This window comes from Aquila chrysaetos, chromosome 21, assembly GCF_900496995.4.
Source record: "Aquila chrysaetos chrysaetos chromosome 21, bAquChr1.4, whole genome shotgun sequence".
Taxonomy (NCBI): Eukaryota; Metazoa; Chordata; class Aves; order Accipitriformes; family Accipitridae; genus Aquila; species Aquila chrysaetos.
In genome coordinates this window covers 9,785,498-9,810,637 of record NC_044024.1, presented here as the reverse complement: position 1 = coordinate 9,810,637, position 25,140 = coordinate 9,785,498, and the positions used below count along the sequence as shown (strand labels likewise).

Genomic DNA, 25,140 nt, shown 5'->3' with positions numbered 1-25,140 from the left:
TCTCTGGTCTGACTGGGAAAAGTTGTGGCACACCAAATTATCAGGAAGCATCACTAGGACAGGTTGTGCATATACAGTTCAGGACTGGTGCGGAAGCAGCCATCACAACTCAGTATCTTCAGAGGAAAGTTTTGGAGAGAATTATGGCTCGGCAGACATGCATGAAATCCTGTACACTTATGGCAGTGCTGCAACGGCACGTACTGCACATCCAGAGTCATTTCTGTAGGGATGGGTGACGTTACTGGCATAAATAAGCTTCAGACTTCATAGCCTCACCCCTGATTTTTTGGGGTTTGGTTGGTGGTTGGGGTTTTTTTTTGGTTTTTTTGGTTGTTTTTAGAGTCCAATCTTGCAGTGTGGGGAGGCTGCTTTGCGTTTTCACTTCCACTTTCCAGCCAGGAGAGGACATGCCAAAATACCACAGGGAAGGATGCTCGGGGTGGTATTTCTGCTTGAGACTGAAAGCAGAAGTGCTGCAGGTCTTGTGTGACAGTATGGTTGGGAGTTTCACAGCCCATTTTTTCAGGACCCACGGAGGGTGTTGTTTTTTGGAGAAGCGCCTGCACCCCTGCCAATCGCCCATCCCTACGCTCCGGCCGGGCTCGCCGCCCATCCCGCCCATGGCAGGACCGGCCGGTGCCCCCTCACCGACCCCCGGGCACACACACGTACACACACGCACGCGCGCACACACGCACACGCTGCCTCTGCGCGCCCGAGCCTACGCCAAGCCGAGCGGGTCGGGAAGGCGCTCGGCCCCGCGCAGGATCCGGCCCTCGCCCGGTCCTCGAGATCTGAACACGTGAAAGAAAGCCATTGAAAGGGCCAAACCTGATTGGCGGTAGCTGTTGCAGCGAAGGGGACGCTGGTGGCAGGAGTTGTTGCTGCAGACACAGTGGTGGGCGTAGCACCGTGCATCATGGGCACTTTCGGAAGGGAACCATGGAAGCGACATACGGGAGGGTGGAGCGTATATATATATTTTTTTTGGTTTTTTTTTAATGTAACCATGGCAACATGTGGTGGATTTGGGGGCGTGGCAGGAATCACAGCAACAAGCCATGTGACATCGTCATGAAGGACACATCGGGGCGCAGCATGCAATCACAGTGCAAAGCAAGACAGCGTTGGGAAAAAAAATAAACAAGAGAGAAGGGGAAAAGCCAATTACAATTATAATTAAGGAAAAAACCAAAACATTCTCAACACTTAGTACATTTATAAGCAGAACAATGATGTATTAGACTCCGAGGGCCAAATTTCCGAAGGGGGGAGAGGGCGGGTGTGCTAGCAAAAGCCCACGTCAGCTCGCACCCGTGGGGAGTTAGACGCAGCCAGTGCACGTTCCTTTGGGTGGGGACATTTTGGCAAGCGCACCCTCCCACCCGCCTGGGAAAGCTCGTCCCCTTCCCTCCCCACCCCGTCCCCGCCAGCAACCAGAGGTACATGATGCACTTTGCAGCGGCTGCCGCAGCCCTTTCACCGGGTTTTCTTGCCTCTCTAGCAGGGACGATGTTTCAGCATGGGACAGAGCTGGAGGCACAGCATACGAGCGGCTGGCAGCCTGAGCTCTCTCCGTACAAATTCAGCGTGCTTACTTTCCACCCTAATTCTAGAGGATCTGGCACAATTCCCCTCTTGTGGGGGGTGGGGGGATGGAGAGGGGAGGGGGCCAAGAGGGAAAAATACACAAATGCATCTGAACAGCTACAATTTGCAGAAAGAGCATCCGAAAGAACACGGCAGCAGGGAGCTCGGCAGCCTCCTAAAGCTGCATGTCCTGCAGAGCACGGTGCTGGAGGGGATGCTCCTGGGCGCACATGGGCATCCCCCAAACCCGGGGGGGTTTGCGGGGCTGGGGAGCCTGTGAGAAGGCCCGGCCGTCCCTGCAAACATGCGGCAGGGAAGCAGGCTTGCCTTCCCCTCCACCCCAGCAGACACGGCCGGCCCCAGCGGGGAGCGTGCATGCCTCCGGGCTGGGCACGCTTCAGCCACAGGACGTTGGAGCATGTGGGTTGGGGTTTCCTACAGGCAGAGGTGTGTTTGAAGGGCTCAGCTCCCCGTCATGCAAGCGGTGTGTCCTCCCTGCGCTATAGGGACGGGGAGGTTCGAGAGCAGAGTGCTTAGCCATTCCTGCCAAAGCTTTCAGACCTGCTCCTCGAAAGCCTTGCACCCTCCCCAGGGCTCCTGCTCCCACCTTCCTCCCTCTGGCTGAAGCCAGCATACACCTGGATGTTGATAGTCTTGTATAACCTTGGTTGGAGGATGAAAGCTCAGCTTTCACCCACCCTGCTGTGCCCAGCAGCTGTAGGCAGAGGGGAAGGTCCCTCAAAGACCTGCACAGGTTCCCAGTGAGACCCAGACGCTGAGCCTGAACATACTGGACCCCTGCAGCAGCACCGAGCATGTACTCAGCCCTGTCGCCTCACTGTATCCCATGTGCACCAGCAGCAGTACCTCCCTACAGCCCCTTGTACCTGCACAGCTGACACTTCACTAAAGTGATGAATCTTCAGCCAGTCCATGGTCTAAGCCCTGCTTCTCTCGCTGTACAAGCAGCGCCCTGCTCTGGCAGAGGGGCTGACCCCAGATGTGTTCCTCCTTAGCGCCTTTATTAAACCAGCCTCCTAAAATGTCCTCAGAAGGACAACCGAAAATCCAAGCTGTAATCCACCTGATGCCTGATACAAAAAGATAAACCAACAGGATCCTACCATTGCTATTTCCTTTTGTTGGATAACTTAAATGGATTGTAAAGACATTTAAGTGACAAATTTTTGTCTCTGCAGCGGAACTAAATAGGGGTGGAAACACATCACCTTGGATTCTCTTATTAGTCACACGAAACACTGCACTGCACAGAAATTAGAAGGGATACAACCATTTAAGCCTCAAAGAAGACAGCAGATAGACAGTCACACCACTCAGCCACCCAGGTTCTCACTGATGCATACTAACTTGCTGTCTCTTTCAGATTAGGAAAAGTTGAGAAGTTTGTGTAGAAAAACCTACCAACGCTTGCAGTGGGTGTCATGCACAGAACTGACCCTGCACACCATGCATTGAAGCGTGGAAAGATGAACAAAAGGGATATTTCATTAGTGAAGCTTCAGTGTTAGAAATCACTTTAACTAAAAAGCAGGTATTCTCTTTGCAGCATTCAGTATTTAAGCACATGCAAACAGATTCTGCATATTGGTACATAAATAGTTTAAACTCAGTTTTAAGAGATCATAGCAAACCAAATTAATTCTTGAATTCTTGGGTAGTAGAAAATATATTTCTTCTACCACCCTGATATTAAATTATATGATCTATCCTAGAAATCAGGGTTGTTTTGGTATTGGGTTATGTTGATTTCTTTCCGATCGTGTCAGCAGAAAACAAATTGCCCTTAGAGGAACGTCACACTCATGTTAAAACTGACTTTCCAAAAGCAATTTACTCCTGCAAGCAGGGACCAGGATTCAAAGTCTCTAGTTTAAGCTGAAAGAGGCAGTTTTTTCTGGGCTTGAAACAATTGTAGTGATGATGCCATTTTCAACAGACATCCTGACTTTCCCCCCCATGGCAACCCACAATGCTGATCTCTCAATAACTGAACAGAAGAAACTAAGAAAAGCAATAGCTCGCTTCCCCTCCCCACGGTGTGAGCTGCTACGTGCCACTTCTCTGCTTCGCTTTCCAGACAACTGCAAAGGCTGAGACCAGATCTGCAGTCTCATGCATAAGGGAAAACAGGGATGCATAACGTAAATTCATCAGAGATCCGTCCCCTGACTGGAAATTTGCTGCTCTGACCAGCATTAACGTCCTCAGACGAGAGCAGGTGCCAGCAAATAGACCTGTTACGCATCAGCCCTGCACGTAATTTCATTGCCATGAGACAGGGCACAACAGCACAATGAGAGTGCTGGGTAAAAGCTAATTTATGGTGCTCGCATCAGAAATACGTGTCCTTATGTCAACTTTGGCAACTGCGACCTCAAGGAAGAGGAGCGTGTAGCCAGCTGGGAGACTTGGCATTCTCAAAGGTGTCAGTGTTTCCTGAAGAAGTATTTCGGTTGGCACATTAACAGAGTTGTGGTAAGGTCAGCTCAGCCGATCCCCTCCAAGAGCACTTTGCAGAGCAGAAGGCTGCTACTCGAGTCCCTCCCTCCGTCTCTCCGTACAAGACTCCACTTCCCTGGAAGAACATCTTGGCGGCTGCTGAGTTCTCAGTGCCTCCAAGTGCTCTCATAACAGAAACGCCACACAAGCACAGGGTTTAGGTCCCAGCTCTCTGGACCCATGCTCACACCTGAGGCAGTTTGGTCTCAGTACAGGACTGTCTCTAAAGCTTTTCCCCTGACCCCAAGGAACGGCAAGGCCAAGGTCCAGGTTCACTGTGTGTTCACCTTGACGGGCCAGCCCAGAGAAACACTTTGTATGTTTTCATAAATATCATCTGGCAAGTGAATACAGCATTAAACATTAAAAACATTGGGCGTTTGTTTTCTTACGATGCTCTGCAATGATAATAACGATACTAAAAAACAACCTATCAGCTCTGGAATATTCCTAATTCAGCCACTTATAATACTTACTACTCTAAGCAGGTTTTGTTTTTCATTTGGCTGCAGGAATAGAGGTTAATTGGCTAGTCAGCAGTCACTTCTGCCACATCAATATTTCGAGTCCTATATGAATTACTGAACTGCATCTTTCAATTTTACTCCGAGACCTTAAAGGTACAATAAAAGCTGGGAGTTAAATTGCTTTTAAAAAGCTTAGGCTATCGTACTGGTCAAAAGACAAGCAAGAGGGAAATATATGCCTTTAAAGAGGATTATGTAATTTGTATTTACTAAAGACGAACCATTCCCTCCATAAACATCATGGCTGCTGGAATATGTAGGTCACTGAGACAGAAGCTCAGAAAGATACCTGCAGCTTCAAGTGAGCAGGCATAGAGGTCCACAACACATTTTAACATGAGTCTGTGAGAGTGCTATGTAAGAGTCAAAGAATTAATTTGGGATTAACCAGTTGAACCATAAGGAGGAGAAACAGAAAGTATGAATTCAAGAAACATGCAGACATTTTTCTTAGTTCGACCGCTTAAAAAAAACCCCAAACCAAACAAAAAAGGCTAAGAAGGGATCTTTACAAGTGAAAAGCTCTGAATTGTAGTAGGTGAAGGAAAAAAAGTCAAACAACAAACGTTAACTTTTAATCCATTTTTAACACAAAACTACACACTGACACCCTTTTGCTAAGGACCCTTACAAATCTGCTCATTAGCTCAATGCCTAGGTCATAAAAAAAGACAACTATGATGCTGAGGAAAGCAAGAAGACACTTACCTGTAGGGATGAATGTAGGCTGTTGCAACTGCATGTTGGCTAGAGCCTGTTGGTAGTGGAAAACGCTTGGGTTAAAGACTGTGGTGGCACCATTGTTTTTTTCAAGTGCTGGCCTCTTTGGTAAAGGTTGAAGTGCACCAGGCGGCAGGGCCTGTGGATAAGGGAGTCATTAAAGACAAGTGGAGTAAAAAAAGGGGCCCAGATGTAGATCAAGCATGCAATAAATAATAGGGGGTCTTGGCTGCAAATCACCTGCAATTGTATCAACTTAGCGAGACAGGAAAGAGAAGAGCAGCTAAATCACAGTAGAAGTAGTAGGTGAAACCACAACTTCACTAGGTAAGCAGTTAGTAAATGCACCAGGAGAAGAGGCAGAGTCCAGAAGAAGGAGGGATGCTAAGGGAGCTTTTCAGCAGGACTGACTTGGGCACAGGGGAAAAAAAAAAAAGCATAAGGAGAAGAAAGGGGAGAGGTAATCACCTGGACAGGATACTACAAAGAGCAGTTGCAGGCAACAAGCATTTAAAAAAAAATACCAGGTAAGAGAAATATAGTAGATGACTATTTAAAAACACAAAGATTAGCATAAGCAGCAAATGCCAAGGAAAAAAGGGATGCTTGCCTCTGCCTGTTGCAACACCTGCCTACATGTATGTGTGTACACGTGGAAGCGTGCACACTTGTGTGCAGCCGAGCCATGTGTCCAGGTGATAAAGCAGCAGCTGTTGCCAATTACACGCATAACGTTACATTCATAGTAAAATGCATTTCCACTTGTTAGTAGAGAGGCTGAGCAACATGGTCAACAACAGGCCTGATTCTCCGCCTCTCACACCAGCGGCACAACTCACCACCAGCAGATTTGGACTTCCTCCCAATTTCTAGAAGGTGGCCTCCAACAGTTAAATACTGCTCACTCATTATTAACAGTGGAAAAAGCCATTGACAAATCTGGTGTTCGAACAAGATTTGGGTGGGCCTTGCTATCAGGCAAATCCCCTCTTTTTGTTCTATCATACCACCGAGCTTCTTCCAGCCCGTCAAACCTGTTTCATGATCAGACTTGGTAAAAAGCATTAACCCAACTCAGGAACTTTTCTCAGTGAGTTACTCATCATTCACCCAAGCATGTCTCAACAGCAAAGTAGTATGTCAGGTTCGTAGGAGACAGGAATGTTTCTAATGATTTACAGCTTTTCATTGTACCCAAGTAGAAACCACATTTTTTTCTCCACATTGTGATAGAAAAGGGTCCTTTTTAATTATGCCCTGCAGTCCTTTTTGCACGTAATGCTCCCATTGACGTCAATGAGATTCACGCACGTGGAAGTCATGCAGAATCAGGTCATTTCTGCCTAGTTGTTAGTCTACCATGTAGCAAAGCAATGGCTTAAAAATAGGGTTATCACTCCTATTTTTTTTCTTTAATAGGTGACAGTGAAGAGTGGGTAATGGAGGAGGTCTAGCTAATGAAGGGTTAAGGCTACAAACACACAGTACTCGGAAGAAAGGACACAAGTAAAGAGATTTTAAAGCGTTATGAAGATCAACACACAACAGAATATAAATGAAAGCTTGCAACAGTTTGTTACCATCTAGAAACAGGTTTCACTTTAAATTTAACTTGCTATAGGAGACTGCTCATCTGAGAAATGTTAAGCAAGATACTTCCAGGCAAAACATTAGTCCATCCTATCTCTATTCACATGGTGGCTTTTGGGTGGTTTTAATATTAAAAAAAGAAAATTAGAAGAAGAAATTGCATTTGCAAAACTGCCCTCAGACATGCACACATCCTCTGCTAATGCTAGCAGGCATCCAGTGCCAGCACTAGGACTTAATCATTCCAGATTTCTTCTGGCTAGTACCAAAAGACAACAGTCAAACATGGGACAACATTCTGAGAAACAGACACCAAAATCTTTTGCTTAAGATCAGTATTTTACTATGAGGTCTTTTAGGTAAAGATCTAAGAGTTTCCATTTCTAGGTAAGCCCTCATTGATATCTATGTTAAATCTGACTGTATCTACATCTCGTCTATTTAATGACAGCTATAAGAATGTTCCTCCAGGCACGGGACAGATCTGCAGCTTGCAAAGACTGGAGTAGCTCCACGTACATCAGAGGCGTTTTACAAATTTGCAGTGACTGAAGAATTTGCCGCTTAAATTCACGTTCCTTACTGTGCCTGATTGCTAAATATTCTTTTTCGGATGCTTCCAAAATCTGCCTCAAAAAAAAAATTTACTAATTATAGCAAAGCAACTGTGCCAGGCACATAATGGACTTTTGACTCCTTGCTTCTTGGCCAAAGGCTGTCACCACCCCGAAAATCCCATTATCCCATAATGGCAGTGCCAAAAGCAGAACAGCTGAGGGCTTTGAGACCTTGCCGCGATGTGCTGGCTCTTTACAGGATGATTCCTGAGCCCAGCATTGCAGTCAGAGGGAGCACACAAACACCAACAGGCCATGGGGATGTCAAGGCACACCAGACCACCCCATCGTCTAACATCACTCTTCCTCCTACCCTGCTACAGCCCCTTGGGAGCAAGGGAGAGAAAGGAGCTACGGTAGTCCCACTACTGCTCCCTGAACAGTAGCTGGGTGGAGAAACCCAAATAAACGTAACATTTCCAGAGTCCTCTAAAGGAACAAGCGCACTGTAGCAGCTGCTGTGCAGCCTGAAGGCCGGCTCTGCCACGTGGGCTCTGGGCACAGGAGCCAGGAGCCCGTCTCGGTCTGCTTCTGGTTTGACACAGCCTTCTGGGTCACCTCTCCCATCCCAGCAGCTGGGGGAGCATTCGTACAGGAGCATGCCCTGAAGAGGTGCTCCTCCTGTTGCCAACCTATCTTATTTTAGATAGAGAGGTGCAGGAAGGCCCAGGAGGACAGAAGGATGTGGCTTCACCACTTCTCCAGTCCTTGTGTTGAGGTAAGAGCCCTGAGCCAGGAGCACACTCACCGAAAGCTCTATCTACAAATGCCCAGGAAAGCTGTCTAAAATTGCACGTGATGAAGTTGGACCAATACAGCTCCTGCACAGGGATCTGGCAGGGACACAGGAGCAAACAACTGTGTCTCATTTGAAATGGGCCAGAATTTTTGTATCGGTCTTGGGACCTCCAGGAATTAAAACAGCTCGTGGGGATACAACTTTTCTGTCTTGCACCATGTCCTGATTCTGAAGAGTCCCCCAAGCGTGTCCTGCAGCACCTACAAACGGCAATAATCTCAGCACATTTTGACCTTACCGAATTCTGTAGCAAGTGCCTCCCTGCTGCAGGACAGGAGCTGGACTAAACCCTTGTAGCAAAGAACTTACTTGGTGAGTTTATCTCATCCTGCTGTTTGTGATTTCCCTCTGGACAAGCTCTGACCATCACAGATGTAGCAGTAGCCTTTGACAGTAACTTTTTCCGACTTTATTTTTTGCCTGTGTGTTTGTGTGCACACATGGGTATGCAACCTATGCAACATGATCAGACCACCTGCACTGGTGAAAGGGTTAATTCAGTTCAGTATCCATGTGTTAGTCCGCACTGATCCCAATGAACAATTCCCACCATAAAAATGCTAGGCAGCCTCCCATTTTTGGGCTGGGAAAGCCACATTCCTGCTGGAACACGAGCATCTGAACAAAGAGGTTTGTGCCACTTTTCTGCATGACATGGAAAGCAATCTTTCAGCATGACTGACAGATAAAAACGCACTGCCAAAGTCAAAATTTCCCACGTGCTGGTTAACAACACTCTCTTGTTATTTTTTGCAAGACAAGAACTGGATTAAATCTTTGCAACAAACAATTTAATTGCATCTCAAAGTTCCCCGCAGATCGCTCTCTCCTGGGAGCAGATCACACTTTCACCCCTTTGCCACTTAGCAAAGAGGGGCTGGGTCTGCATCTGGCTTGCTGCTTCACTCCAAGGCACGACAAATACAAAATGATCTGAGAAAGGGCAGAGGTAGCACCCATTCTCTGACAAGCAGCAGAAGCAATCTGAGCAGTTTCCTCTGAAGATTATACATGCTTTTATCACCACCGTGAATCCTTCTCTGGTGCAGCCTTCCCAAAGGGTTCAGAGGAGGTGACGTATTCCAACAACACGGTTGCATCTGGTTCAGATGTTTTAGAGCAGGAAGGCTATTAAAAGTAACTTATCTGATGGGGTTTTGTTCAGTGGGGGAGGTTAGGAGGGTAGGGGAGTTAAAGGGCTTTTCCTATTCTCTGCCAGACCACATCTCAGAGAGGTGGCTCTTGGAGAGGGCAGCAAGGCGCGGTGTAGGTCACTGCCTGCGCTGGCTTTGGGGCTGCATCCGTGCCAGCCGTGAGCAGCAGGGAGTGAGAGGCTGTTATGTCATTTACAGTGTAATTCCATGACTGCTGGTGGAAGCTGGTCCCTGGCAAGGTTTCCTACTGCTGCTGCCTAAAACAAGCCTGTTGACTACTTAAAAAAAACCCTTCAGAGGGGAACGGATCAGTCTCTGCTTCTTAGCTCTGGGAATGAGGAGAAACACTAGCTTGAAGGTTTCAGGGCTCCTCTGTGTCCACTCTTCCCTCTCCCCTGCTACAGTGGGGCGACAGGAGCTGTTTTTTTTTATGAAGTATTGGATCCCTCATTATTTGGGGTGAATGGGAAGGAGTTGTCTTCTATGGAGCCAGGACTGACAGTAGACTGGGAGGATGGCTTTTTCCTTGCTATGAGTGTCACGAAAACAGGTAAAACATATTTGAGACTCAGAAAATAATCAAAGGTAGCTTATAGGAAGACAGCTTGCAGATAGAAGCCTGGGCAGCAGCTCCTGTACCTGAAACTGAAGGAAAAGGCACCCAGAGCAAGGTCCCTTTGCTGACACTGTCCCACTGGGGTTTGGGGGGAGGAACCAGAGACAGAGCCAGCTGCAGTGGCAGCCAGGTCCCCAGCTTACTGAACACGCGACCAAAGTCCTGTACTGCACCTGCTTCAGCTCCCAGCGCAGATCTCTGAGGGTGCTGCTTAGCTCTCTCCCTCCTAAATTTGAGTTGTGCCCACAGCACAGACCACCCTTCTGCAGGGCAGTACCAGCGTAACACTGCCAGGCAAGGCTGCGCTCTTGGGCGTACCACGAAAAATTGCGGGATCTGTCCTGCGCCACCCAGCCCCCTGGCATATCCAGCACACTGCAGACCTAATGAGTTAAATTCTCACCGACACATCGCATCTCATGACTCCAGAGCTGCCACTGTTTGGAAAAACACTTCAAAACCCAGAGCTGCCTCCCTCCAAGGTTATTCACTGCCTCCAAAACACATCCAGGCTTCAGGAGGCAAAGCTCAGACAGTTAATGGATGGTGTGTGGGGCACAGGATTGGCATGTCTGAACGCACACTGCAACATTTCTGGCCGGGATGGGCAGTCTCCCCAGGCACAAACACAACAGACCAAGTGCAGAAGGCTTTCATGCAGACTAAGATGGTTACGTGCAAAGCGAGAAGGTGAAAGGTCCAAGTACCAGGTCAAAGGTTGCCTCGAGCGGTCGCTTCAGTGATCTGACAGCTGGCTGAGTCTTAATTAGCAGGCAGCGAGCACATGATGGCAATGGGCCAGGGAGGGGGGATCAAGCACAGTAACAAAAACAGCAAGCAGAGGTGTGTCAAGAGAGCAACATTTTGGGGAGGCGAAGAGAAAAAGAAAAAGTGAATGCATTATACAATATATTATAAAAAGACGAGGCATGCACAACGTGGGGTGGCTGAGTAATTACCTGGCCTAGCGGCTAGTCAGCTATTTTGCCTCGGTAAGTTTTAAAAGTAAAGAAATGTCATCATGGGACACGTGCTTTAGAGCATATTCACTGCAGCTGGCACAGCGGGTCAGGAGCGCTCAGGGATTAGCACCTGCAAGTGGACTTGCACTGGGCTTCAGCCCTAATTCTGCAGCTACACGCCATGCAGAGGTCAGCAAGAGCACTTGTGGCAAGGGAAGGACCACCGGTAAAGAAGGGATGTTCAAGCACATGCTTAAGTGCCATCCTGAACTGGGGACTGAGCCTGACCCAGTTCATCTGACTGTGCTGCACTGATTTCAGCTAAGCAGGAGTGAGTAAAGCTACTACTTGTGCATGTCAAGTAACTGCAGGAGTGGGTCCCTCAGAAATATCTGCTGAATTTAGATTTGAAGTCATTCCAAATCTATTTTAGAAGGTACACCCATTTGTCTGGCATATGTTTTTTGATCCAAGAAAACTGGGCACCATTCTTCCCCTTATTAAAGTCTTATTCCTCAACAGGTACAGTAAATGCATCAAGCCTTGAGAAGTAAATGAATAATGTAAGCTGTTTTGGTAGCAGCGGTGATGCAACAAGCCATCAATAAATATTTTAAAGGTTCTAGTTAACAGCATACAAATAAGGTTAATTACATTTTTAAGAGAAGCCAGCAGCATGAATAAAACATGCACTGGCTTTGGTTAAGTAGCAGTGTCCTAGATAATTAGTAAAAAAGTAAAGATTCAATTGTAAAAAACACAAGAGTTTCATTTCAGAAGGTTCTTTTTCAACAGACCTGGGCTCTTGTTTCAACAGTAATAAAAATAGTAAGAAATCTAAAAAATAAACTCTGCAGGACAAATAAATACTGCAGTATGAAGTGGTTCTTCAAATTACATTTGGGTAATACTGATGGTATAAGGAGGGCAGTTGTTTAATTTCTAGAATCATCCTCGTTTTGATTATGTTTCACCATGAATGAAAAGCAACCTCTTTTACTGTCTTAAAAAAAAGGTTTTAGAAAAATTTTAGTAGCCTTACTTCTAAATCAAAAAGGAGGCAAGAACCTTTTTAATATTAGTTAAAAAAAAAAAAAGAAAAAATCACAGAACTGATGAGGTTGGAAGGGACCTCTGGAGATCATATCTAGACCAACACCCTGCTGAAAGCAGGGTCAGGTAGAGCAGCTTGCTCAGGACTGTGTCCAGGCAGGTTCTGAGTATCTCCAAGGATGGAGCAACCTGTTGCAGTGTTTGATAACCTTCATGGTAAGGAAGTTTTTTCTTATGTTTAAATGGAATTTCCTGAATTTCAATTTGTGCCCACTGCCTCTTGTCCTTTCACTGGGCACCACAGAGAAGAGTCTGCCTCTGTTTTCTTTACTTCTCCCATGGAATTTATATACATGGGTAAGATCTCCCTGGGACTCTTCTTCCCTCCCGAGGCTGAACATCCCAGCTCTCGTCTCTGGAATAAATAGGTGCCATTAGACCGAATTCAACAGAATGGCAACATTTACTCCAGCTAGGAATTTTATCTGGTAAGTCTTCCTTGACTCGTTTTTAGAATTGTAGGTATTAAAAGTCACAATTCAAATTAAAATGCAGGTGGGATCATCTCTACCAGGTTCAAAGTATTGAACAGGTCAGGAAGTCACCCTTCATCTGAGTCTTGCCGTTTCACTAAGCCTTGGCAAAGGTATCGGGCACAAGTTTGCTAAGCTCAAACAACTGGTATCTGATCTGCTTTTAAGTCAGTAGAGATTTTGCTACTGACTTCAACAGGCCAGGATCTCCCTGCAAAGGATGTGTTATGGGATAGGCAGTCTTTGCTTTCGTTGTGTACTGAGGAAGCTAAACTGACACCTGCGACTTAGCCAGGGAAGGTGTTGGTTCCAAGTGCTGCTGTACTTGCATTCATGTCACGTCATGATGACACGTCAGAAAATCACAGGACTCGCCACCATGTCCCTAACTGGCGAGATGAGCAGCACCACTCAGGGATTCATGCTGTGGTGAGCACATAGAAAGGATGAAAAGATGGGATCCATATTGCACATGCTCTCAGGTTTCTAGTCAGCCATTTACAAAGCACTCTACTTTTCCACAAACAACACATGTGACACAAATGAAATCTCTTAGCAATGGAAATACAGCTTGAGAAGAGCTCTACTTACCATTGCAGCTGCAGCTGTCTGGTTCACCTGGTGTTGAGCTGCCTTGATTTTGGCTTGCAGGTGTGCAGGGGGATGAAAGTACTTGCATTTCTCCCTAGAGCATCGACCTTTGATGTAATCCATGCAAACTGTAACAGTATTTTCATTTGTGTCTATCATTGCAATATCTATAGGGTGAGCATAGCGGCAATCATTCTCACCACGTGTGCAATTTCCACGCTGAAACTCTCGACAAACCTTAAAAGAAAGTCACATTGTTGAGCAAAACATCAAGTTATTCTTCATTCAGTATTTTCAACACAGAATATCAGTTCAGTTGGCCCCATTAAACCATGTGTACATTCTAAATCCATACTCATCTTGGGTAGCACATGTACCAACAGTCGCAGGGGCAACTGGTGCTACTCACAACTGGTTCAAGGTATGAAAAAAACTACGTCACCAAGGCCAACTACCTAATGCAAGTGAAGTACAGAATTTGTGCAGAATGCAAAGTGACCCCAGGAAGTCAATGTTGTTTTGCCAAAACTTTTGGAGCTCAGGATTCCTCCCCTGCCTCTAAAGCTTAAATGTTAATAACTCTGCCATTTGTGTCTCACCTGGATTATGTATTTGTTATGGAGCACACACTTGGGTAGGACATTTAATTCTAAATGTTGCATGCTGCTGTTATTTGCAACAAGTACCTTTTCTTAAACAAGGAGCCTCTTTCACATAAATAGTCACACTGCCCTCCATAATAGAACTCCAACCCTGGGGTTACGTGACAGTGCATTTGATTACACTGCAACATGTTCGTAAGATGTTGCCAAAAACTGCTAGCCTTACGAAGATCTTGCAGATCCTCCTAAGTTATGACCACCGAAGCATCAAAGGCAGAGAAAAAGGTATCACAAAATGGATCTGCAAGGTTTCCTTGTCTGAGGAACTGAGAAAAATTGCTGAGGACTATAGCTGGTGGTGTAGATCACGTACCAGTGCACTATCAGACTGAGTGTGGGGAAAGGTGAGATGTCAGCAAGGCAATACAAAGTACATAACACAAAACAACATGTTTTGAAATTACACCCTTCTCCACTACCTTCCTGTGTTATAATTTACACCTGCAGGGGCCTCTGAATTCAGGTCCTCAGCCCTTACCTCCTGCAGAGCCTCTACTTAGGGTTTGAAAGACATTTACAATTCCTCCAACACTAAGTCCCAGCATGCCCAGCCAACGTGGGGGGAGGAGACATCTTTCCAATGCCCCATACTCACCACTGCCAACAGTGTAATGCTTAAAGCTTTCTGTAAAAGCTCAGTAAGCCCATCACTAGACAAGGGAAGTGTCTGTTACTTCCAAAACATCTCCCAGTCAACTCAGTGAAAGGGTAGACCATCTACTTGCATTTTTTTAAGTGTGGCAGATCACACACAGAAAACAACAATCCCAGCCCTGTTCTAATGCCCACTGAAATCAGAAGAGTGAGTGCTCCCAAATTTCCAGTGACTTCCAAGGATTTGGGATCAGGTCCCACATGAGAGTCTGCTCAAGCAGAGAGCAGCAGCCCTGTGTTAGGAAAGCTGCAAATGAAACTCTGCACTGTGGTGCACCAGGTCATTCTAGCAGAGAGCAACAGCTGGGACCACATGTCCTGTTCATTCCCGTCAGCAGTATCATATCAGACGTCCAAATACCTCCAGTTTATCCGTACGCATCAGTTTCTGCCCAGCAGAGCCTCCTGGTACTGTAACAGTAGGATTTCCGGAAACCAGGACAGGAGTATTTGGTAAAAGCTCTGCAGGAACCAAGCCCATCCCAGGAGAAACATGACTCAGGTAGGGACTAAAAGCCATCGTGGGACTTGTTGCAAGCGATGGAGTCACAGGAAACGTTGTCTGTGGATAGAAAGAGGAAAAACAAAATATTAGTTAAAAAGCTGTCTTGGATTACCCATCAAAGCCTTGCATCATTTCAATCCTTTTAGACAATTTGATTAGCAACATCAAAATGCTGTGCTCTCCAATCTATTCATTTATCGCCGTTTACTTGTGATCCATTTGCTTCTCCTGACTCACAGATTTGTGACTCATCCTGAACACAAGGCATCTTTATTTGTCAGATCAAAGCATATTGATGATCTTTATAGTTTAATGACACAATTAAGGATTTCATGCCAGCAATTAGGGCAGGCCCAAATTAAACAGACTTCTCATTCCCAAATAAATGTCTCAGCTTCTGTATGACTACACCGCAAGGCTATACAGAGACCCGCAAGGTAAACTGCAGCTTCAGGACCTGGAAGCAGGTAACCCCATTAGCTACATGGCTGAGTTCACTATCAGCCTGCACTGAGCTTCATGTTATCATGGCTAGTGTGGCTCAGGTAGACAAAAGCAATCATTTAGAGTCAGGCAAGGCATCTCTGCTATGGTACACTTGGAGGTCTAGCATTCTGCACATCTGGGGTTTGTTTCAAGACTGTCAACAGCCTCTGGGCAAACGCCATTTTGCAGGAGTATCCCAAGCCTACTCTCCACGTGAATGGCAGCAAGAGGACACCAAACTCACTAGTGTCACAATGTGCCAGACCTCGTGGCTTTGGCAAAAGCAGGTGGGTCATGGGCTTGGAAGAGCTATGGACAGAGCGTTCCAGATGAGATGGCTCAGGTGGGCCAGTACAAGGTCTAGGACCCCACCTGTGCTGCAAGAAGCAATGTTCCCATGAGGAGACAGAACAATGGGCCTTAAAGATCTTGACAGCTTCAGATCCCTAAATCACATTAAGCAGGCTCTCCAAGCGCAGCAGAGCTTCAGTGCTGGTGGCCAGAGCCAATTCCCCGGCCTGAACTGCTCCAGCAGTGCTGGTCTGGGAAAGGAGCTGCCGTTCTGCCAGGCAGGTGAGATCACACAAAGCTCCTAAGCAGATGCTCAGTTTAAAGTCTGTGAATAGCCCCTACAGCCAGGGAGTTTGTGATACTGAAGCACCAAATCAGAGGTGTATTTGGGAATGAAACCAATTCCAGCTGTTGAAATATACCCCCTGCTCACCCCGAAGACCAGAGCCTGCAAGGCAGCACTCCTGCTCCTGTAGCAGGGGCTCGAGCAGCCCCCAGGGGAAGCAGCCTGCAACTTGCAACCATTTTTATTTTCCCTTCTGTCACCCGCTCCATTAGGAACTCTGGGTTACAGTTACAGCTGGTCACATTTGCAGGCATATGTGATGCCCTCCTCAGTTGCTACAGCCTCTGCTTGGCAGTAAATGCAAGTGTGCTTACAAAATGGCCTGGGGCGTCTTTTTGGCCACACACATCATTCCCTCCTCGCTTTTATTTTGGTACTTCTAGTCATGTGGGTTTCTAAAAGAAACTACACATGGACAGTGTGTTTCTTGACAGCATCTTCATCCCAAGACTTTCATACACTGGGAAACACTTTGCTTGTTGCAATCTGGAAGAAGCTAGCCCGCAGTAACACCAGCCAAGCTGTCCTAACCTATCTTTAGCTTAATGATGCCCCCTTCCTAAGGTCAGAGTGACAGCAAGCAGCTCCTGAGCTGATGAGAAAGGGGATGACAGGTCTCTGCCAGCATACGTCCTGCTTTCTCCTCCTCAACGTGGAGACATGGCCTCCTGAATCAGCAGTGCTGGGTGCTTTAAGTGTAGCAGAACCAAATAATCCTCTCTCTGGGAGGGATTTCCAATTTTCCTTCTTCTGAGTCTGAGTCAAGCCCTGCTTCAGCTGATGGGAGACTTCAACCATTAAACCCAGAGATCCTCCAGTCCATGGCCCTTTATTAAATCATTATCTTCTCTCAATTCTCTGTGGCTCCTAGACATTTTACACCTTTTGCTGCTAGAAAAGCTCTTTAAGGATCTTCAAATGCTGCGACTCCCTGAACACTTTAGTGAGAAGGCAGCATCCATTAGACTGTTTTCTTTTGTGTGAGCACTAGTAATTACAGTGGCATCTGCTGAACTTCTGTCACTACTCGCACTGTAAATGCTATTTTAAGGAGCTTCTCCAGCCTGACCAGTCTGCACAGGGTCATGCTGGGGCCTAACATGTTGTCAGCACTTGTTTTACGTACCCATCGTAGCCCAAACCTTGCAGCACATGCAGCTTGCACAAATGCGTGGGCAAATCTACCCTATGTTTTCCCAGCACCTAATACAGCAGGAGTCCTGCGTATCCTGACAGAGCAGGTGTGACACAGATATTGTTCCAAAATTTCAGGAGATCCTTTAAAGCAGGCTTCCCCTGCCTGGGCTCAAACACAACCAGGAGCCAGCCCAAGGACCTATCTGGTTTCTGAGACAGAGGGGAGATGTTCCTCCCACTGGTCAAGCGGAGGATGCCAGCACATTTGTGCAGCCAGGGAGGAAGGCTGGAGGCTTGCAACACCTCACACTGAGTGAATTCACCAGAAATCAGTGGGAAGGAGTGCAAAACGTTCACGAAGAGATGATATACCAGCCTCTCCACCAAAGCCATGACAAACTGGGAGGCAGGTCCTGCTCCCTGTAACAGTCTCCATCTACAAGGCAATTCCTTAAAAGCAGCCCCTCTCCTCACTGGGAGCAATCGGCAAGGGCTAACAGATCCAAACCCAAGCTGAAGCGAGCAGAGGAAAGATGTCCATGAGGAACAATTGAGGACTACAATCTACTCGCAATCCTGGAGACCTGCAGAGGGGTACATGAAGGAGCAGGAGGGGGTTTTATTGCTGCCACTGGTTGTTCACCCATTTCCATGCCCTAGCATCTGCTGCTGTGTTCCCGAGGTTTCACAACTGCTTCTTCTGCCCGCCTGAACTGTGCGCCTGGTGCCACTGATTGAAAGTGACAGCTCTGCTCCACACCCTGCCCGCAGGCAGGGGACTGACACTCAGGCAGCCAGGCAGGCATTTTCAGCAGATGCACAGCCAGAGAACAAGCAGACCTCACTCAACACATTAAACCTGGAAGTGCTGGGGTTTTAAGTCTGAAGTGTGCTAAGCGCACTGAAAACTGCTCCTTTGTAAGCTGGCATCAGGGAGCTCTGTATTTATTGTGGCTGATGAGGGGAAAAGATGGGCTGCGCTCATTGCCAGCCCTGACTGCCTGTCTTGGATTGGGAAATCCAGTCTGGCTTGTGCATCAGTACCAGTAATAAAGATGCTGCCAGCCAAATCTCTCCTCCCTTTACGTCTGTGCAAGTCCCCCATGCCAGGCCTGTCCTGAGGGAATCTGAGCGAGTTTCTTCCTTGCAGCCAGAATCCAACTCAGCACTGCTCTCCTCAACATGCCTCCCATTTACCTCTTGTGATTGCACCCAGCCAGGAGACCTGACAGATCAATATTATGACTGTACCCTAAAAAAAAAAAGTCTCAACTTAGTTGCTGGTGCGCTCTAGGGTAAAACAGAGGGATTGAAAGTATCACTACTTACCCCTGCTATCCCCCTTAAAGCTCTTGCAAATTCAGGAAATACAGGAGCAGGTTTCCTTGCAAACTAACTTTTATTGACCATAGCATATGCAGACACTACCAGTGACTCCTGAGCAGAGGAAAACAGGTTACAGTGCAGCAGCAGAGGGGTTCAGACTGGTGGCAGCTCACAAGACTGGTTTACTGAGTATTAAAATCTTCATAAGAATAAATTAAAAGAAAAAAGCAGCAGCTGAAATGGCTGTTGTGAGAACACATCTCACAGGAGGACTGCCAAGGACTTCAACAGCTCTGAGCTGCCCACAGACCCCAAGCATGGGAGCTGTTGGATTGAAGGTGTGAGCAGTGAGAAGGGACCGTCCCAGGGAGGGGCATTTGTCACCACCGGTGGTGACAGAACCTGGAACAGCTGATTTTGTTAACAAACTAGAAGTTGCATTCAATTTGCCTGGCAGAAATTCTGCTAAAGCTAGAGAAGAAACACAGAGTGGGTGTGAAGAGGAAGGCAGATGAGCGGCTGGTGTTTTGTCGAACACAAGCGCTGTCTCAGCCGGGAAGTGTTGATTCTGAGTTACCTCAGACCCTAAAAAGGGAAAGCCTGAAAATGAGAGACCCAGCAAAAATACAGAGGTGTTGATGGCCTGAAGGAGGGGAAACAGGTCACTGCTAAGCAGTTACACATGGAAAGCACACAAAAAACAGTGGCAGCTTTTATTACAGTCTGGTGAGAGAAATGTAGAAGATAAAGATCTTGTACTGACAAGGCTGAAGACCCTGATATTGAAAACATAATTGATGCTGCTCAGAAAAAGCAAAAACCTGTGTTCCCCTCCAATGCAACTGCATGGGGCTGGCTGTAAAACCACCCCTCTAACGTGAGAGCTGAGCACGCTGGAGTGAATCCAAGCGGCCAAAGCATCCAGCTACCTACCACCACAGATGCTCATTTCCCCAATCAGACTCCAGACACACTCGTTGCTCAAAGGATATCTCATTTTTGGGCTGCTGTAGTGTAAAAGTCAGGTGTTAATGCCCCACAGCACTGTCTCTGGCAGACAGCAGCTCCCGGGTGGGCCAGGGTACATGTGTTTATTCATTCCTAGTGTGCCTTTGACTGGAGGCTAAGATACAGATCAGGTTTTTGCTGCATGGAACAAATGCATGTCCAAAACACCTGCTGTAATCTGCTCCAGCACTTGTTCCAAGCATCACTGGCCAAGCACTAAGTTGCTCACCCTGTGCTTTAACCCCTCCATCGGCACCAAGGGGTGGCAGCAGGGTCCTGCTGCCCCAGGAGGGAATGCAGGGCTGTGTTAGAGTCCAGGTTGTCTTCAGGGGCATGGGTGACTCAGAGCTGTCAAGACAGTCCTGGCTACAAATACCTTGACAGAAAGAAAAGATGAAGAGCTTGAAAACGAAGAGAGGGGAAACAATTTCCCAGGGCAGCAGCAGAGGCAGCTGCAGGGCAGGAGTGGAGGCAGGTGTGTCAACACTGCCATGCTCTATCCAACTGCCTGTTCAGACACAGCTAGCAGGGCAGCACCATGCAAGCCACTGCCCCGCTCCACCAGGTCAATTTGGAGCCTGTGCTGAAGCACCTCCATGGCCAGCTCCAAAAGTCTGTCTCTCACTGCTGCAAAGGGATAAACCAGAATAGAGAGTGTGCGGATCAGGCCCAGGGTGCAGCACTTTTTGGGTGGCCTTGCTTTGGCACACACAGGGCTCAGAGTGACCATATCTGAGAAACCAGACACAGCATTGACCAAAATGGCTCTTCATAACGATGCCAGATCCAGCTCTACCCACCTTCAACCTGACTTTCATGCAGTCTTAACAGAGACAGAGGCAAAAACAGCCCAGAGAGCTTCTAGCACAGCTCAACCAAAGCCAGCAGTCATGGTGAATTTGGACTTTCAAAAGTCAAAACTTTACTAGAGTCTTCCTACTTGGCACCTATGTGGTCCCTCCAAGGTCTCTCCCAGACAAATACACCATGCTGAGCAAATACTCTGCTCCGTTTCCTTGCCTGACTTGTTTTAAAGTGCTGTACAAAGCAGCCTGTTTAAAACTGCATCATGGCCACCAAACATTCATGTGATTCTCAGCTTTGCGCGAATGGTTAGCAGCAACATCAGAGAGTAACCAGAGACTTCAGAGAAATAAGCTCACACTAGAAACCATTAATTCACACCTAGTAGGCTTCCGTGAGCAGCATGCAGCAGGCAGCCCACGTGGGACATGGTTCTTCTCCAAGCAGCACCTTCATTAACCAGCCACCATCAGGATCCTAGCTCTTGGCTCAATGGGAAGATTAGCTCTTGGTGATGTCAGTGGTGGTGCAAGAAGATCTGGCAGTGAATGTTCAGGTGCAAGCTCACAGACAGACACATTCAATGCCATTTCAGGAAGCATGGTGAAAAGCTGCTATGCCAAGTGCTGGTTTGGTGTTGCGTGTGGTTTTTTTGGTGGTTTTTTGGTGTGTTTTTTTTAAATACAGTAGCTTTTCTGGTGAAAATGCACTTTAAAATGTCTAAGCATTCAGCTATTGTTTGGAGCTATTAAGCACGCTGTTCCAAATCTTATCTCTGGCAAGCATCCCAATTAAGCAGGCATCCCGTTGATCAGCTTTCTGATCACATGGGATTTGTTCTGCTGCTGCATCTGATATAATACTTTCTGCTTTGAAGAATTTCATGTGTAGCCAGAAGGAGGCCCCACCCTTCTCATTTAGAAAGAAAAAAAAAAAAATAAAAAAAATCTCAAAGCCTGCTTCCACTGGCAGCATCTTCAGGAAATCAAAGGCAGTTGAAAGAGCAATCTCTTGTTTGTCCTGAAATTTGTGTGGAGCAAGTTGGGCAGCAGGAATTAGACCAAGAGCTCGTTTACTCTGAGCAAAGTGTGGGAAAGCAGAAAGGGAGCAGTCATTGCAGAACAAAATTTTATTTTTCTTCTTTGTCCATGTCTCCTTCACGGCACAATTCAGAAACCAGGGACCTTTCTCATCAGATAAGGTTACCTCTGAAATGAGAGCACTAACCAGACAAACTGACAGATTCAGTCTCAGAGGCAATTTAAATGGCAGGAGCGAAACTGCAGGAGTGAACTGGACCTGCAAGATTGCAAAATGGGAAGATGGGAACTTTCCAAAGAGGAAATCCCAGAGATGTTTTGAACAGCCAGCCAAAGAGTGTCCACTGTGAATTCCCCACAGAGGAAAACCCCAAACAGGAAAGGTTTGCTTTTGGTACAAGGCTAGGAAACCAGTGCTACCATTTTGTGGGAATTCAGGATTTCCTTCTGATGTGCACGTACTTTCAAACTCCACAAGAAGAGGTGCAAAGATTATAGCAGATTAGAGCTTAATGTGCAGAGCAACTAAAGACTTTTTTTGTGGCACATTTTCCCTTCTGCCTCACTTTTCCATCTTTAAAATGGGAATAAACAGCATTTTCCTAGCTTACACAGCAGGGTGAAGATAAAACTGCTAACACACACACACACACAATGACCAGAGTGAGGGCAAACACGAACAATCCTTCACAAGACAGGAGGAACATGCCAGACTGGGGAAATGCCCCGACATGGTGGCAGAGCACCATCATGAAGGGACACTGGCCAGCTTTCCCCGCTGAAACACAGCTCCATCACGAGCTCTTACCCCAAAGAGCACAACAGCCTCCAACAAGGAAGAACCCTTCACCAGTCTCTTGTAAGGCTAAACCAGAGACACACGAGCTTTTCAAAGTGAGGGTGACAGATGCTGAGTCTGAAGCCCCATTTGGACAGAGAAGCCAGGTACTGTAGGTGGGACATCAGGAGGCCACTGTAGGCTGGTTTACAGACTTGTACACCTTAACGCTAGAAGAGTTTGTCCTAGGGATCCAGCCAGACCTCCTGTGTGGCACAGCACAAGGAACCTCACCCAGCAACTGCACATCAAGTGCACATTGCCCCAGGAAAGATACTCAGCCCCAACTTTAAATGGGGAACTCCTAATTAAGCTCTTGGTTAAAAATGTGCAACTTACTTATGTCAGCACTGAAGAGCTGCTTGAAGACCTCTGACAATTCTTAAAATGTACATAGCAACAGACTCAAACTCAGCTGACAAATGTCACCCCCTCCCAGATACACCAACCAGCAGATACGAGCCATCCTCTCCGTGGCATAACAGGGTTCTCCAGCTTGAAAATCTGTTTTAACCAATAGGCAAAAGCAGGGACCGGCAACAAAGGCTTCTCTAACTACCTGCTCTGCAAACACCTGTCTCCCACAGGCTTCCCTCCCCACCTGAAGAGAAGCAAATCTTTCCTGCTGTGAGTATAAAACAGCATTACTGTGAAAAACAGGGCTGTGACGTTAGCACAACTCTTTGCTGGGACAACTGCAGTGAAATGGGTCTCACTCCCAGACATAAAAAAGTATTAAGGTCTGGGTAGGATTCATCTTCCCCAATTTTAGCCCACCAGTACAATGCATCTAGTCCAAGGGAGTCAGCTGGCCTCTTGCCACAGCGTGGAAGAACTCCAGCATCCTCACCCCTGTGTAAAACACCTACCCAAAATAGGATCCATTGGAATTGAGCCACTCAAGACTTCTAGGAGGTATGTGAATTAACTGGTCAAATATCCACCCGGCCTAAGACCCTTCCACTTGATGCCCTGAATCTCGCAGCTCCTTAAGTTATCAGAGGAAAGGAGAGCCACAGAAGATGCTGCCCAACTCTGTGCAGCACAACTGCCCAAGCTCAAGCACGGGGCTGGGGCCTCCGTGAGCAAACAGGAAAGAAACGTGGAGCAGTGTGAACCTGATTCATTGCTGTAACTTACAATTGGCTGTAGCTGCGCGCCTGGTAGCATAAACTGCATTTGCTGAGCAAACATGGCTGCGGCCGTCTTCTGCTGGATCAGGTTGTTGCGTCCGTTTATTTCAAGTTGTGTTTTTAAGTGTGGGGGAGGGTGGAGATATTTGCAGTTCTCTCGGGTACACCGGCCCTAAAACACAAAATGAAACAGCATTTCAGCGAATGTAACACTCATGGCAGCCAGAGAAATTTAATTGAGGATTGTTTGGGTTACTGTAACAACACAATCATCTAGGCAGAAGCAGTTTGGTAGCTACTGTGCCTCTTTTGTGATTTTTCTATAGCAGTGCAATACTTAGGTGAAGAGCAACATGACTTCTTCTGCAGTAACACTAACTGAATACTATCAATCTAAACCCAAAAGCTAGGCTTCCTGATGTCAAAATGATAATTGCAAAAAAAAAAAAAAAAAAAAAAATCTAACACAAATACCAGTATTTTCAGAAGCTAGTGCCAACAGTTCCAGAAACAACAAAATTTCCCCATTTTCTTGTGTGTGTTGTTTTACCCCTCCCTCCCAACAGCAGACCACTTAACTGGCCCTGACAACCAGACAGCAAGAAACAAAACTGTCTCCACCACTTCCCCAGCTGTACTGGGTAAAACATGAAGACAACAGCTGTGTAAAGCAGCACCTCTGATCTTCAACATGCACGTACCCTGAGATGCCGAGAACTGGTAGTCACAGGAGGAAGAATTGAAACAATTTCCCCCTTCATGCTTTCGTTTGTCAAAAGCCACAGTATCTTGCATCACTGACTACTTCCCCCCCCCCAATAAACATAAGCATTGGGGAAGCCAGTGGCTCCTAGAAAACAAAGGATCACTAATGTTGCAGATTACCTCAAATCAAGTGAGACCATCACTTTTAAAAAACATCCATAAACTGTGCCTTGCTTTTAATAGCGTTTGCAAATAGGCATAGGAAGATAAATACTAATAGTCCACTGAACGCAGAAAACTAGTAACAAATTTTGTCATTAAGATGAAAAAATTCTTGAAAAATAGGGGTTTTTTCCCCCCTCCTTCTCGGCGTATTCTCTCCTCAAGAAACAGAGGCATACAGAATGCAAGAAACGTTTTATGCAACTTTATGCTTAAGTTTCATAAATAACTTTTACGCAAAAATGGTGAACTTTTTTAGGAAGTAATTCCTTGGAGCTATTCAGAGCCAATTAAAATAAGGCCAGACCTTGGGGCCACTGAGCTGTTCCGTGACAGATAACTAATAATCGTTCCTGCAGCCAGCAAAGCAGCAGGACCATCCATTACCCAGCCTGTCCCAGGCACTCTTGTCAAAGGCTGGACACCGAGTTCTCAGCCTCAATATAATTAAGTTTGCTTTCAAAAAGGGGCACACCGGGTGACCCCACGTACCTGCTCCCATTAGCAGGATCACACACAGCAGAGCTCTAACCCCTAACCAGGTCCACAGGGGTTTGCTGGTTACACACCACCACACCCAGGGCTCAGACTGACAGAAACCCCCTGGGATGGGCTCCTACCTGCATCCAGGATGCTCCCCTGAGGATTTTTAAGACTTGTACAAACATACAGGTGGAATCACTGGACAGTCTGAGTACCACTGCACAA

The 25,140-nt window shown here is 46.8% G+C and overlaps 1 protein-coding gene across 15 annotated transcripts in view; it reads right to left on the bottom strand.

The window, feature by feature from the left end:
- The window catches only part of MBNL3 (muscleblind like splicing regulator 3), a 97,648-nt gene that overhangs the window by 11,110 nt on the left and 61,398 nt on the right, over positions 1-25,140 (bottom strand). For 11 of the 15 annotated variants that reach the window (XM_029996584.2, XM_041118891.1, XM_029996585.2 and 8 more), the window contains 6 exons: positions 23,513-23,677; positions 14,953-15,153; positions 13,276-13,512; positions 5,349-5,499; positions 3,016-3,051; positions 835-929 (listed from right to left, as the gene is read on the bottom strand). In XM_029996584.2, coding sequence (XP_029852444.1) covers positions 835-929; positions 3,016-3,051; positions 5,349-5,499; positions 13,276-13,512; positions 14,953-15,153; positions 23,513-23,677 — 885 coding nt within the window. Of the gene's footprint in view, positions 1-834; positions 930-3,015; positions 3,052-5,348; positions 5,500-10,843; positions 10,898-13,275; positions 13,513-14,952; positions 15,154-23,512; positions 23,678-25,140 lie in introns of all 15 variants that reach the window. The other 4 variants (XM_029996596.2, XR_003920835.2, XM_029996590.2 and 1 more) reach the window with 4 other exon arrangements.